Below are 15774 nucleotides of genomic sequence, written 5' to 3' on the forward strand. Positions count from 1 at the left end.
GGGATATCGCCAACAGTAATATTTATTTATTTGCTTTTGGTTTTTCAAGGCAGGGTTTCTCTGTGTAGCCCTGGCGGTCCCAGAACTCAGCTCTGCAGAGCAGCCTGGTCTTGAACTCAGAGATCCACCTGCCTCTGCCTCCTGAGCGCTGGGATTAAAGGTGTGTGCCACCATGCCTGACTCAACAACATGTCCTCAGTGTCTTCCATGGAGCAAGCAATCACTTGCCTTGCTATCTGGTTCAGCCTAGATCAGACTACAGCTCCAGCCTTGTGCTCCATGTTAGACACCTGCATTCATGGCAGACATGTAAGACTGGAGACAGACACAGGAGAAAGATCCTTCTGAGTGGGGGAGTAGAGAGGGGGGACTGAGATAAGCCTGAGTGGAAATGAAGATGAGACAGTAGGAGAAAACTTTCAAGTTCCTGAAGGAGCGAAGAGATGATTCAGGAACTGACGGTACCGCTACCTAACCTGATGCGGAGTTTGATCCCCCAGGTCCTCCAAGGTGGAAGGACAGAGCCGACGGACAAACGGTCCTCTGACCTCTGCACATACTCGCTGTCATGTGCGCAGTCACATTCCACCCCCCTACACCATCAATGAATATAATCTTTAAAATGTTTTAAATCCTTGAAGGGCTGTGACACGGGAGAGTAGATTTTCCTATGTCACAGCCCAGTGGGACCTGAATCCTCATCATCCTCGCCCAAACAGATCAGGATCAGAGTCACCAGCTAGAAGTAAAAAGGAAGTCAAGAGAGGTGGGGGAACTTTTAAAGAAGATTATTCAAACTGGATCAGGCAATTGGATACTTTACGGCAAAGAATGTTCTAGCAAAAGAGATTCCAGCTACAAGGGTATTCAAGTAGACTGACCTCCGGGATCCCTCCTTTCCCATTCCTGGTATCTAATTCTATGACATTATAAAATCTAAAGCCAAATGATTCTGATAACCCATGAACACACCCAAAGAGGAAAAAAAACAAAGAACTCACCAAAAGGTACAAATGATCATTATAAGCCACTCTGAATTTTAAGTTTGCAAATATAAAGGAAAGGATTGTCATTTCTACTTCGTTAAGTGAATTAAATTCAAGTTTAAAGATTCCATTTTCACTTGTTTTGGAATTATCTGATAACCAATCCACATAAACAGAACTATTACAGTCCATTCAAACCTGGCCTCTCATCAGGGTGGTAACCTTGGCTACTTTGTTAAAAGAGCAGGGACATTGCTGACGATGACTATCATATTGTATCTCACGCTGATTTAGCTCGGAAAACATACTTTGAATCCTGTTAGTTTGTGCACACTCAGGGAAGCAGCACCACCCCTTTAGAGAAACAACACAGGGGCACATGAGAAATTGCTCTGAAATGTGGCGAGAGAATCCGCCGTGACAGCAAATGACGGCGAGTCACAAGACATCTCAGGGAGATGCGACCCAAGTCCAGCGGGAGATCAAAGAGACAGACACACAACCAGTGGAGAAGTCTATTAAAAAAACTGTTAATAATCATAGAGAATATCAATAATCATAGAGAACCAAGAGTTTTGGCACAACTTCAGGGCTGCAGTTCCTGGAAGTGTGCCATCTGGTCACCAGCTTCCCCGTGTGTCTATCTAGGCAGCTGTGGGCTGTCACAAAGTTACAGCCACTTTGCATCAGAGAGATTTCCCCACTGCTTGTGCTCCCAGTAAGTTTGAATTAAAATTCTGCTAAGATGGACACAAGAGAGAAAAGGTACTATGTAAGCGGGTGGGGCTTGGGGGCAGTAAGGAAGAAAGACATTTCGGAGGATAAACTGATTGAAGGGAAGAAAAAAGTCAGGGAAATGGTCGCGCATGCCTTTAGTCCCAGCACTAGGGAGGCAGAGGCAGGTTGATTTCTTTGAGTCCAAGGCCAGCCTGGTCTACACAGAAAGTTCCAGGACAGTCAAATATAATATTTACTGTATATTATATATTTATATTTATATAATTAATATATTGTATATTTATATAATATACAGTAAATATTTCATTATTCCGGTGAAGCTCCAAAATTTGTCATCCTTACAGTATTTATTCACTTATATGATGGTATTTTTCCAATAGACCTTTCAAACATGTCATATGCACATATTTGTATATATGCACACATATATATACACACACACATATACACACTCATATATATGTAAGTGAATGACATGGTCAAGAGGATCAATCTCTTAAGTAAAGCAGAAAACGAGAAGCTTTATTGAGCACGTGGAATACAGCCTTAATATATACCAAGTCACCACTGAAAGGCTATCGTTTAGAAGTGGTTTTATTCGGGTAGAATTTCCAAGCTTAGTCCCAAGTCCAAAACTGATTTAACTGGAGATCTGAGTGTCTACTGCAGACTAGGCATTCGGTCTGTGACCTGTGAGGCCTCCTTTTCCACTCAAGGAAAAAACAAAACCCAACAACTATCAACAGTTAAGTTGCCCCCATTTTAGATTCCAGACACAAGCAATAAAACGACCCATTTTCTGCTTGACAGAAACAACAGCAAGAGAGTACACCTGATAAGGAGCGACATTTTTTTTCTACTTAAAGGTGGGAAATGGGCTTGAGAAATCGAGTCTGGAAGAGGGTAGGATGTAGGTGAGCCTTTAAACAGCCCCCAAATTAATTCTCAAAAAATTCCACAAGACGTTAGTAACTTGAGGGAGTGTTACTGTTGAGAGCTAAGGAAGGAAAGCTGAAGTTGGGAGTTAAGTCTCGTCACAGGATAAAGGGGTAAATACCTTCTTCAACATCTGAGATATATTCCCCATCACTGAGCTTTTCGGGGGCGTTGGCTTTACGAACTGCATGATTGAAGCGACAACAGAAGCGTATGAAAATCCTCATCCCCGACTCCGAAACACAACATGTAAACATTCCCCAAAACACATCGGTCAAGGCCTTTCTTCTGGAAGCTACAGATACCCAAACTCATCACCATGACGAACCTCGCCCCCCCCCCCCCCAAGGACATTGATGTACCTTCATCATCTGACATATCGAGAACTTCATTCATCGTTTCTGGAACGTTCATTTTGTGTTTCTCAGTGATGGTCTAGAAACAATAACAACAACAAAAGGCGACTGTTTCAGTACGAATGGACTTAGCAATTCCAAGGAGACTACTCGTGTCTTTCTGAATTGATTTCTATCCTGTGGGGCTTCAGGGTAGAGAACCTAGAAGGCTTCATACACAGTATGCTCTCTCCCTTGAGCAGCATGGGGGTCCTCAGATATGTTCCTCAGAGCAGCACAAGGTTTGGAAGCCTTCCAGGGACAGACAGAGCAGAGATCGTGGTGACTAATAAGGCTTTTTCAGAGGAAGCGAAGAAAGCATCACTGTGCTCATCTAGGCCAGAACCAAATATCACATCCCACTCAGGGTCATCAAAGAAGACAGCCCAAAATAACAGCAAGGAATTTGTCATTATCCTTCGTGCCAAGTCTTTTGCTTCCTTTGTATTCCCAACTACGTGTCCATTCCATGGACAGGATACAGAAAACTATTAACATTATGTAAGTTATGCATATTTTATAACTACGTGCATTAAAAACATTTTGAAGGCAACACATTTGCAGGATCATATCAGCTTCCAGAAAAGCTTCATCAAGAACACCAAGTTACAGGGCGAGTGCCTTCCTGGCTCTTGCTTCCTCTTTCAGTAACTTTCTAACTTTTTAATCCATGCCTACTCAAAAGACAACGGCAGTATCATGTAAGCTAAAAAGCTGAAAGCGGGGGCTGGAGGGATGGCTCAGTGGTTAAGAGAATGTACTGCCCTGGCAGAGGAACTAAGTTAGGTTCATAGCACCCAAATGGCAGCTGGGAACAATCTGTTCCTCCGGTTCCAGGGGATCAGAAGGCCTCTTCTGGCTTCAGAACACAAGGGGTACACAAATAGGCTTTCAAGCAAAACACCTATACACATAAAGTGGAAATAAATCTTCAACTGGGTAGTGGAGGCACACGCCTTTCATCCTAGCACTCGGCAGACAGAGGCAGGGGGATCTCTGTGAGTTTGAGGCTACCCTGGTCTACAGAGTGAATCCCAGGACAACCATGGCTGTTACACTGAGAAACCCTGTCTCAAACAACAGCAGCAACAACAACTGTTAACAGAGCACTGATATACAGAAAATACATGAATAAATAAATCTTTAAAAAATGAAAACTGAAAAGCACCCAGAAGATGAAACTAAGGAAGGCTATCAATTCAGTTTCTTATTGATATTTTTTGGTAAATTACACTCCTATGCTCCAATGTTAGGTGGAAACAAAACATTTTTGTGCCTCTTTCAGCATATAATACTGAAACTGATCACTTCTATAAAATAAACTTTCAATTAGTTGTATAGTCTCTAATACTGTGCAGAAAATCTCTACATGCCCATACCAAGTTCCTCATCATAAAATCTTATGTTAGTATAGTACAGTTATAGCATACCAATATTGATACATCTCCATCAAAGTTTGTGCTACACTGGCATTTTCTTGATTTTGGTCCCACATTGCAGGTATTCGATGGAGTTGCAATGACTCTCTGGGTTTTCCTTGACTATTAAGCTTCTCAACTTTCAGCTGGGCAGTGGTGGCGCATGCCTTTAATCCCAGCACTTGGGAGGCAGAGGCAGGTGAATCTCTGTGAATTTGAGGCCAGCCTGATTTACAAGCACTAGTTCCAGGACTGGGTCCATAGCTACAGAGAAACCCTGTTTTGTAAAACTAAAAAGATTCTCAACTTTCTTTGGTGCTAAGGACCTTGAGAGTCTTGAGCTGTGTCAGTGAGTTATTTAAAGAAGTGTTTGTGTTATTTGCTTGTTTGTTTTCTTTTGTGGTTAATCTAGAGAAGGAAGGCAACAGAGGTGACAGCGGTGATGCTCCCCTTTCTCCTTCATCATCCCATGCCCTATCAGATGTGGCCTTTGATCTCCTGGCTGAGGCAGTATTTGTCAGAGTTCTCCTCCGTAGACTTCCTCTGTTCCTCTTTGCCTGTAGACTGTTCTTGTTTTGCTTGTGTTTTGGAAGGAGGATCACTACGTCCAGCTCATCTTGAGGCTATAGGTGATCACGTTTGCCACTTCCCTGAGAGTGAGGGATTTTCATAAGTTATCTGGACTCCCTTGCCAGGAGATCTGTTCCAGCCACATTTCTCACAACTGAATAAGGCCTCGAGGCCAGTATTCCAACAATGCCTGGAATGTCCTGTACTCTTTGTAATTCTTTTCCCTCAGGTACCTGCACATTTTTCCCTACACTTTCAGCTGTTCACTTACACCGGTATGAACTCACTTATATTTGCTTCATACTTTGGACTGTGCTCGAATATTGTTTTGTTTATAATGTTTTGGATAAAGTGTCCCAGCCTTGGTCATCATGAACTCTTCCTATTGATTTGTGTGTGAAGACTCCCCCCAATCATTGTATTTACATATTTCGTTTAGCTTTGGTAGTGAGGACAGTGCACTTCCTTGATGTGCAGATTAGGTTTTTTTTTCCAACTTGACATAAACTAGAGTCACCTGGAAAGAGGGACCCTCAACTGGAGGATTACGTCTATCTGATAGGCCTGTAGGTACTCTTGATCAATGATGGATGTGGAAGGGCCCAGGCCACTGCGGATGGCACCACTTTTGGCTGCTGGTCCTGGGTTGTGTAAAAATGGTACCTGAGCAAGCCATGGGGAGCGAGCCAGTAGGCTGTGTTTCTCAGTGCCTGTGTTTCAGTTCCTGCCTCCAGGTTCCTGCTGGAACTCCCGGTCCTGGCTTTTCTCAATGGTGGACTGTAGCCTGTCCATAGACTAACCCGTAAGTTTAGCTAACTGGCGCTGCTCCCAAAGCTGCTTCTGGTCGGCCTTTTACCATAGTAACAGAAGCAAAGTGAGGACACTAACTTTGGAGCAATCCTTCTCCAGTCCTGTGGCTAGCTATTTCTCCCAGGAGCCCTGGCTCCTTTCTGCAGAGAGCGGTGCTAGCCACCGACAGCTGGGTGTTAGTTGTTTTCTGATTGGGGCTGGAGAAATTGAATATTTTAAGCAATGTCATCAAGTGAAATACACCTTTAATGCCATTAAAGGAAGAATTGTTCCTCCTGAAGCTTGGCATTTGGTTCCTCACGCTGCTATGACCATGAAAGAATTTACTAACTTCCTTTCTCAGGATGGTCACATCATGAACTGTCTCTATGCGGAGGAGTCTCTTACTAGAAACGGTGGCTGCTGAGGTCCTGGTAACTTGCTAGACCAAGATAGTGAGCGTGGTCAGGGCTGAGCTGTGCTAATTATTTTAAGATGACAGATACCATCCCAAAAGCACACAGCTCCCATCTAAGGGAATCATTCCCAAACACGAGAATAGGGCAGAAAGGTGGTGTCTGAGTTTGTGACAGTCTCAAGTGCCAGAAGGTGGAATAATTCTTAGAACTGGCTTCTTTGCTGGACACCATGAGCACCTATTTGGGGAGGTCATATTCTCTTCCTGGGGCAGTCTGGCCCTTGCCTTTAGCATGCATTACCTTCTGACCTCCACCCTCATTTAGTGGTGACACACATATGAAGTGCCGCCACTGCTGTCGACTCCGGCTGGAGCCTGGTCCTTCTCAACCTTCTCATTTATGCCACTCTAGGCTGGTGGTTGCTGTGCTGTATTGAGACTCTACCTCAGCCTTGCCTGTACTTCATTAATCAACCCTCCAGGGTACCTTAATGCTTTTAGTGTTTCACCTTTTAAAAATGTTTTACTTATATACCTGTATGTATGCATCTCTGTGTATATGTGTATACACACACACACACACACACACACACACACACACACACATATATGGCTGTGGGAGCCAGAAAATGGTACTGAATCCCTAAACCAAAGTCACTAGCTATTGTGAGCCACCAGTGTGGGTTCTGGGAACTGCACGGCAGGTCTTCCAAAGAGCAGTTGGAGAGCCCAATGGCTGAGCAGTCTCTCTAGCCCAAAGCTTTTATTTTTACTTCACATAAACAGTGTGAAATAGCCCAATGGGTGAAAAATTCAATTATGATTTTTATTTTGAATTACTAGACAAGGACTGTCCCCTATGCTGAGACAGCAATCTGATGTATTACTATAATGACTCAAACGTCTGTAGCATCATGACACTTGGTTACACTTGGTTAAACAGCTTGTTTCTCTCCTATTTCCTCTCCTAGGGAGAGCTGTACAGCAAATCCAGAACATTAAGGCTAGCAAATGTTCTCTAAGAATTTAATGATAGTCAGGCATGGAAGTGCACGTCTTTACTCTAGGGTCAGAATGGATAGTCTCTGTGAGTTTGAGCCAACCTAGTCCACATAGCATGACTCTGTCTCGAGACAAAACAAAACACACACTAACAAAAATATCCACAAGAACTCAATAACAGATTGTAGATTTCAAAAGTATGAACTGATGAGTGCAATTTTTGTTCTAAACTCTGTGGTAACGATCGAAATAGAACCTGGTTAGTGAGCATTTTCTGCCTCGTAAGTCATACTTTCTCTCTTGTACTCAGCAGATTTATTTTATAGTTCTGAAAGCCCGCGAACTGCCAAGTAAGGCAGCCGGCAGGTCGCTGCAGACAGCCTTAGCCCACGGTTTTCTATATAAAGCACTGCACATGCAAAGTAAGCTATGCATCATAGCCATGTCTTCCTTCAGATGGGGAGGTGTTAAAAAGGAAAGGATGACAATAACCCCAAATTCCACTGTCCTAACTGTTCTTAATCTCAAAGCTGCCAAATCTAGGTCAAAGGCATCAGACAGGGTTAAAGTGATTTATGAAGTGTTTTGTTTTTGTTTGTTTGTTGTGTGTGTGTGTGTGTGTGTGTGTGTGTGTGTGTGTGTTAAGAGCTGGGGAAGATAACTCAGTATGGAATGATACTTGCTGCCCAGCCTGAGGGATAACCCTAGTTCAATCCCCAGAACCGACATAGTGGAAAGAGAGAACAGACTCCCACAAGTTATCCTCTGACTTCCACATACATGGCATGGCATGTGTGTATCCCCAACACACACAATGAAATGTAAGAAAAATTTGTTTTAATGTATCTAATAGGGTCATCTGGTAAATGTTTACTCTAAAATTTAAGGAAAATATTGGTTTCCCTAGGAAAGCCCAAACAAGTATTCAAAAAAAATAAGAATGTCAATTTTTATCTACCTATAACTTTAAGAAAACATTATTTTTGCAAAAATAACAAATATTTTAAAGAGCTTACATAAAGTTCTCAAAGTTTTTACAATGCCAAAATTAAAAAACAAACAAATTTATTTGTATAATATAGAATCAAAAACTATCTGCTTACATAACTATTTTTCCAAGATACATTTTACTAGTTATTTAGGTGCCTATGTATCTGTGTGTCTGAGCATGTGAGTGCAGTGCTCAGAAGGGCCAGAAGAGGGCACTGGAAGCCCTGGAGCTGCAGTTACTGTTGACCACTGCCTGAGACAGATGCTAGGCAGGTCCTCTGCACTGAGCCATCTCTTCAGTTCCATAGCCATGCAACTTTAAAAGATACATTGTTTTAGTGTTTCAAACTTTGTTCATACCAGAAATAAAGGTTTTGCTATACTGACTGCCAACAATAAGGTGATACTATTTTAAAATGTGGTACTTAGTCTATGAAAGGAGGAAGAAAGAATGTTCTAGAAAAGCCTTGAGAAACTGCCATCTGGGAACTTGGCTTTCAGAGTAAGAAAGTTCCATATCCATTACTCACGGTGGTGGTTATCGTCTCTTCTGTCACAATCTTCAGTGTGTCAACCACTGAGATGTAGCCGAGGCGCCGGGCGATGGCCAGGGCTGTGTTCCCATTCTGGAAACGGGAAAATGTGGACAAAGTTACTGAGCCTGCTATGGAATATTCCTTTACACTGTGTGAATATCTGTCGCTGCAATTGGTTTAGTAAAAAAGATGATCGGCCAATAGTCAGACAGGATGAGGATAGGCAGGAGAACCAGACTGAGGAGACTAGGAATAAGAAGGGTGGAATCTGAGGACTGGCGAGAGGAAGAAAGAAGCAAGATGAAGGTGTCATGTTGAAAGAAGGTACTTACACGTGGCAGAGGGTAGATAAGAAATATGGGTTAATTAAAATGTAGGAATTAGCAAGTAACAAGCCTGGGCTATTGGCTGAGCATTTACAATTAATAATAAGTCTCTGAGAGATGAATTGGAAGTGGCTGTCGGGATACAGAGAAACTCCGCTTACAGCCTACAACCAATGCAAGACCAGTGTCTCATCACACCAAGACAACTGTCATATACGAAAAAATGGAAAAGTTACATTAGTGACATAATTTTATAGTTTGGATACTAGATGTCATAAAGGCCATGTATTTGAAGATGTTGGTGCTACTGGCACATTGGGACTAATGGAGGGAAATTAGGCCACCTTGGGTATGTCCTTAGAGGGTGTATTGGGACAACAGACTCCTCCTTTCTCTCTTTACTTCCTGGTGGCCATGGTAATCACTCTCTGCCATAATGTCCAATCTCACTACAGACTCAAACTGATGAAGTCCAGTGATCATGGATTGGCATCTGCACAACCGCCAGGCAAAGAAAGGCTTTCCTTCTATTAAGTCGCTTGCCTCAGGAATTTCGCCATAGCGATGGAAAGATAACTAACTAACATACTTTGTGAAAGTCCAGCTCTCTTATTCCTACCCATGCTTCAGGGTCCAGGCAGCTTCATGTGTGTGGTTCCATGTCAATAGTCAATGGGACATAAATATCATTTTTCTTTTTCATGTGCTTCTATAAGTGGCAAGGAAGTGAGTATTTTTAGAGCGTGAAACCCTGGTCTACTACTGTTGTTTGAAGAGCCCACGGCATGGGACCCCGCTGAAGGCTCTATCCAACGTATCACTGAGAAGCAGCCGGTGTGCAATCAAAATGCGAGAAGGCGCCAGAGCCCCTCTGTCTCCTCCAGCCCTGCAGCGTGGGACCACAGCTTACCACAGTGAGTTCATTGGGGGAGGCATTGTTCTGAAGCAAGACGTTGATGACATGCGTGTGGCCCTGCTGAGCTGCCTGGTGCAAGGGTGTGTATCCATTCTGCAGAAGGAAGAACGGAGAAATGACTCGCGTTTGCTCCCTTGAACATAAAGCCAAGGTTTTGGCTGGAAGGGAAGGGGGAGGCACCCACCTTTGTTTTGGCATTAACTTTTGCGGAATGCTGCAGCAGAAAATTGACTATTTTGATGTTTCCATAGTGACAGCCCACATGGAGTGGCGTGTAGCCCATCTGTAATTACATTTTATAAAAAAAGAAACATTGTAAGTGCACTTTTAGTAACAAGTAATCCTAAACGGAAGTAAAAGTATTATTCAACGTTCCTTTTGAGTTGGAAAATACTTTTTTTTTTAGATTTTTTTCCCCCCATAACAAAAATTGCCCTTTTCAGAGTTAGTCTTAGTATATCTGATTGAACATAAAAATAGGCATTTAACTTTCCCTTACGTCAGCTCTTTACTCTCTAGATACTGTTCATGACAGGAAGGAAAGATGAACCAATCAGCCCCCTAGACAGGTGTACTCTAACTGGTTGATGTCACCAGAGAGTGTTGTATGGACAGACTAGGTTAGGGTTGATTGAGCACTCTGTCCTCTAACAAAATGGAGAAGTGACAAGCTTGGGGAACCAGGGCAGGGGTGGTGGAGAGGCACATTTCTTTAATCCCAGGACTTCAGAGGCAGCAGTGGGCAAATCTCTGTGAGTGCCAGGACAGTCAGGTTTGCATAGTGAGAATTTGCAAGGAAAAAGTAAGCAAGTAACTTGCAAAGGAGTAAAAAGCAAAAGGTCCACTGTGGGCAGGCAGGGGCGTGGAAAAAGTTAAGATTGAGCTCTTGTTGCCTAAGTATGAACTTGATCTTGGTAGAGTTGCTCTTAGTTCTCAACCTGTGGGCCATGACCCCTTTGTGGGTGGTGGTGAGGTGGTGGTGCCAAACTACCCTTTTACAGGGGCCACCTAAGACCATCAGAAAGCATAGCTATTTACAATACCATTCATAACAGTAGCAAAATTGCAGTGATGAAGTAGCAATAAAAATAATGTTATGGTTGGGGTCACCACAACCCGAGGGACTGTATTAGAGGGTCTCAGCATTAAGAAAGTCAAGGACCACTGTGTTGGTTAAAGAGAGCCTACCCAGGTCTTCCCTGCAGCCCCACAGTTTGAAAACCAATGGCGACACAAAACAACCAATCCATCCTTAGCTTGACACCCAGTGACTCTCAGGGGCCGTCCACTCTTTCTCATTTTGTTTTGTTTTGTTTCTCTCCCGATTATTCTTCTCTTTGAAAATATATATGCATACATAAAATTTAAATTATTATTTGAAAAGTAATGGCACCATGGAGATGGGAGATGCCTCCGTCAATAAGATGGGTGCATTGCAAACAGGAGAACCTGTTTAATACCAGAATGCATATCAAACATACATACTAACAGGGTGGTGATGGCACAGGTCTTTAATCCCAGTACTCAGGAGGCAAAGGCAGGCAGATCTCTGAGTTCAAGGCCAACCTAGTCTACAGGGCAAGTTCCAGCCAGGGCTACATAGAGATACCATGTCTTGAAAAGCCAAAACCAACCCACCAAACCAACCTCCCATAAAACACACACACACACACACATTCACAAATACAAGTTCACTTGAACACACACAAATATGTAACATACACACAGAATACTGTATACGGCACCATGTAAAGACATGCCTTGAGACACACAACTTGAGAAATTCTCTCTAGCGAGCGGTAAGGTATTTTGGAACGTGCTTGGTGCATAGCGTTCACTGTTATCATCTCCCGCACCTCACAGGTGCTCAGTAAACAGTCTAAATCTTTGGCAAATAAGGGATTGAAGAAGGAGAACGGGAGAAAGGAGAGAGAGAGAGCTGACTGTCATTCTTGCTAAACTGGACAGATGTATTTGTGTAAGAAGAAGTGATGGAAGCCAGGCATGGCCACCTGTGCTTGCCATCCCAGTGTTAAGGGGCAGGGAAAGGTGGATCCTGGGAGTTTACTGGTCAGCCAGCCGAGCTGAACCAGCAAGCTTCAGGTTTAGGGAAGAGACCCTGCCTCAAAAATAAGATAAGGCGGGGGCAAGTAGAGATCCTGACATTCTCCTCTGGCCTCGGGTACACAAATCATGCACGCCTATACGTGGGCACACACCACATGTGAACACACCTCCCAAACATATGCACAGAAGGAAGTGTCACGGAAAGAAGTGACAGACGCAGGTGATCTGGCTGGCATTCTGTGGCACCTCATGATTTTACTTAATATCACCATGGTCCGTCTCTCATGGGCATATCAGCATGACTTTCTCTTCTACATTAAGGTCAGTGACTCTCCGGATGTCAGGCCTGGGCTTTCTTTGCACCAAGCACAGTCTTCTTCGGGGACACCTCCACCGACAGCTGCAGCCTCTGCCCCATTCAAGGACTAAAGTTTGCTGGTAAAGACTGTTTGCTAATTTGCTGGGTGTTGAGTCGTCTTTTTGACATTGTCACTGCTAGCTACTTGATAATATTACTACTCAAGGGGCTAGTTCTGTGGTAGTGTGCTTGCCTATCACATTCAAGGCACTGGGTTTAGAGTGCGTGTGTGTGCGCGTGTGCATGTGTATGCATGTGTGTGTGTGTGCGTGTGTGTGTGTATTTGCCAACCCTGTGTACAGGTCAGGGAGCCATTCTTGCCTCAGATCTCCCCCTGATCCTATTCAGAACTAATCCATGTATGTACAGGAATGTTTATAAATGCAACATGGCAATCACGGGCACTCATATCTTTGAAAACTCAGCATGGAACTCAATACAGAGCGCAGGCTGCCTCAATTTTCCAAGTGCTGAGATTACAGGAATGAGCCACCATGCCCAGCTCAGCATTCTTTCCCTGTAATAAACTGACACATGCTAGGGGAGAATGGTACCAGGGCACACCTTTAATCCCAGCGTTTGGGAAGGGGAGGCAGGTGGATCTCTGTGAGTCAGAGGCCAGCCTGGTCTGCACAGTGAGCTTTTAGGCATCCAGAGCTACACAGAGAGACCCTGTCTCAAATGTTCTGTGAAAAGAGACATGCATAAAATTGTATCTTTTGTAATCGAACGCCCATTCTCTTATCTGTGCGCGAACGGGCGCATTGTTCGACATTAGCCAGCATTTCATCTCTTTTCAAAAGCAGTATTTTACCAAAGCAAACGGGAGTAAAATAAAAGAGGAAAATAAAAATAAGGGAAATCACAGGTCAATTGCATAAATAGTAAGCAATACATGAAGAGAACAATCGAATATTCTTTCATTGTTCTTTCATTAATCACACAGAATAAAAAAAAAACTTTAGTTGTCATCAAGGTCTTTCTTCCTCCTTCTCTTTCTCTCTCTTCCTTCCTTCCTTTCTTTTTTTCTTTTTTTAAAGTTACTTATAAAAGCTACAACATTTGCACACTACCCCAGAAGCAGATCTGTGACAGGATTCCTGATAATAATACAGAATATTATTATAGATTATACCATGCAGCTAAAGAAGAACTTGGGCCAGTAAAGATGGGAGTGTCTGAAATGTCATGGCCAGAGCCCGGCCCTTGAATGGAAGTGCTGTCTATGGCTGGCAAGACCAGGGCAGTTTTCTGTCTCTGCCATGGCTGCAGCTTTCCCACTGATGTCGATCACTCCAGGGCCACCTGGTAGGGCTCCTTCCTTGCTGAGTGGGAAAGGAGATGTACCTTGGTCTGTGCATCCACGTGGGCCCCTTGGTTGACGAGGACTTCAGCCACATTCACTCTGTCTTCTTGAGCAGCCAGATGGAGCGGGGTGAGGCCACTCTGGAAGAGATTCCAGGGATGTCAGTCACGGTGAGTGCATACATGTGGGTAAGTTTGAGATTTGGCATGTGAATTCTAATAGTTAGCCTTGACCCTTAAAAAGAAAAATCTACAGAGTAAGGACATGGACCACTCTGTATGAACACTATGTCAGCAGTGCTGACCAGAGGCTCCATAAAAAATTCCAGGGTACCCTAGGGTGACAGGAGAGGCTCATTGCAAACTTGATATTGTTCAGGACTTTTGATGCATCTTGGCCCCCTCCCTTCTCATTCACTTCTTTGTAGGGATATTTCTAAAGCAAAGATAAGTGAGCATATTGCCTTCCCTTAACATATGTAGGTAACCCCAACTAAACATCAAAGACTCTAACAACAAAACCACACTGGAGTTTTAATACATGATCAATGGGGTTAATGTCAGCAAAAAGTCAAGGATAATTATTATATGGTGTACAGCATTACATGGTAATGTTCTTGCTCTATTAATGAACTTGTGTGAGTCAGTTCTCCCCTCCACCGTGTGGGTTCTGGGATCGAACTCAGGTCATCAAGCTTGTCAGCAGATACCTTTGCCTGCTGAGCCATCTTGTCAACCTTGCCTATTCTACTTGACCCCCAAATTTCAATCAACGTTTAGACTTTTCTGAGGCTTTAATTTCTATTGGATTGTAGGCTTTGCAGAAGAACAAGAAAGAAGTTACCTTATTGCTCAGGTTCACGTTCGCGTTTCTACTGAGGAGCAGCGATACCATGTCCACGTGCCCTTCCTGAGCTGCGAGATGGACGGAAGCAATCCCTTGCCGGGTAACCGCATTCGCATCAGCACCATACTCCAGCAGAGAAGTCGCTATGTCCATCTGGTTCTTCTTGGCCGCAATGTGCAGTGGTGTATAACCATTCTGTCAAAAACCAATCAATCATGTCTAGTACTGAGAAAAAAATGTATACGGTATGTTTTCAAAGAGTATGCTTCCTTTTCTAGTGAATCGCTCTAGCTGGATGAAAAACTATGACAAAGTAAGAAATGGTGCTAAACCAAATCGTATCATGAGTGCAGTTCCGAGTAGGAAGAACTGCAATCTAAAATCACAGAGCTGGCGCACTATTGGTTTTTGAAGAGGAAATCTATGATAGTAGATGCTCAATAAATACTACCGTATTTTTCGACTGGGGTTAGAAGAACAAGCCATACGCTCTGCTGGGGGCATGCTCAGAGCTGTACAAATTCCAATCTTCAAATCAGCTTAGTGTCTATCTGTTATGGTTTGAAAGGTGTCCCTTGTCTTTCTGTGCTGGGAACTCTGGACCCAGTGCAATGGTGCTGGGAGGTGGAACCTGGAAGAGGTGGTGAGGATGCAAGAGGACCTGCCCTTCAAGGATGCTCTTGAAGCTGAGATAGAGAGAGGGGCTGTGGAGAGGGTGGGCTGTAGAGAGGGTGGGTTATGGAGGGGGTAGGCTAAGGAGGGGGTGGTTTGCAAGGCTATAGAGAATAAGCTTCTGAGAAGATGAGTTTAGCTCCCTGCTACTCTCTCTCTTTGCCCTTCTACTTTCAGTCATGGGCAACAAGCCCCTTGCTGAATGTGAACTCCTCAGTCTTGACCTTCCCAGCTCTGGAACAGCGAGAAATCCTCTGCTCCTTATCAGTGTGTTGCCAGAGCAGCCCCCAAAGAACAAAGACAACTTGTACTGCCCGCAAGTCACAATCTTTAATCTTCACGGGAGTTGCTTTCTTCTCATTGGTTCCTGGTGGTCTGTCTGTCTGTACTTGATACCCAGGGCCATCAGCCGCCTGCGGGTGTCCAGAGAGGTCATCATTTCAGGTTTCCCTGGCTTGCTTTACTCTACCAAAAATCCTTTCCCACAGCCTGACTATGAAGATGA

General features: G+C 43.7%; 1 protein-coding gene across 12 annotated transcripts in view; it reads right to left on the bottom strand.

Annotated features, from left to right (window-relative positions):
- The window catches only part of Ank3 (ankyrin 3), a 295079-nt gene that overhangs the window by 108358 nt on the left and 170947 nt on the right, over positions 1 to 15774 (bottom strand). For 9 of the 12 annotated variants that reach the window (XM_041656440.1, XM_041656439.1, XM_041656442.1 and 6 more), the window contains 7 exons: positions 14595 to 14792; positions 13793 to 13891; positions 10205 to 10303; positions 10015 to 10113; positions 8773 to 8868; positions 3023 to 3095; positions 2782 to 2844 (listed from right to left, as the gene is read on the bottom strand). In XM_041656440.1, the coding sequence (XP_041512374.1) occupies positions 2782 to 2844; positions 3023 to 3095; positions 8773 to 8868; positions 10015 to 10113; positions 10205 to 10303; positions 13793 to 13891; positions 14595 to 14792 (727 nt within the window). The remainder of the gene's footprint in view (positions 1 to 2781; positions 2845 to 3022; positions 3096 to 8772; positions 8869 to 10014; positions 10114 to 10204; positions 10304 to 13792; positions 13892 to 14594; positions 14793 to 15774) is intronic. The other 3 variants (XM_041656446.1, XM_041656450.1, XM_041656449.1) reach the window with 1 other exon arrangement.

Source organism: Microtus oregoni, unplaced genomic scaffold, assembly GCF_018167655.1.
Source record: "Microtus oregoni isolate MIOR12 unplaced genomic scaffold, Mior012 000007F_ref0000211, whole genome shotgun sequence".
Lineage (NCBI taxonomy): Eukaryota > Metazoa > Chordata > Mammalia > Rodentia > Cricetidae > Microtus > Microtus oregoni.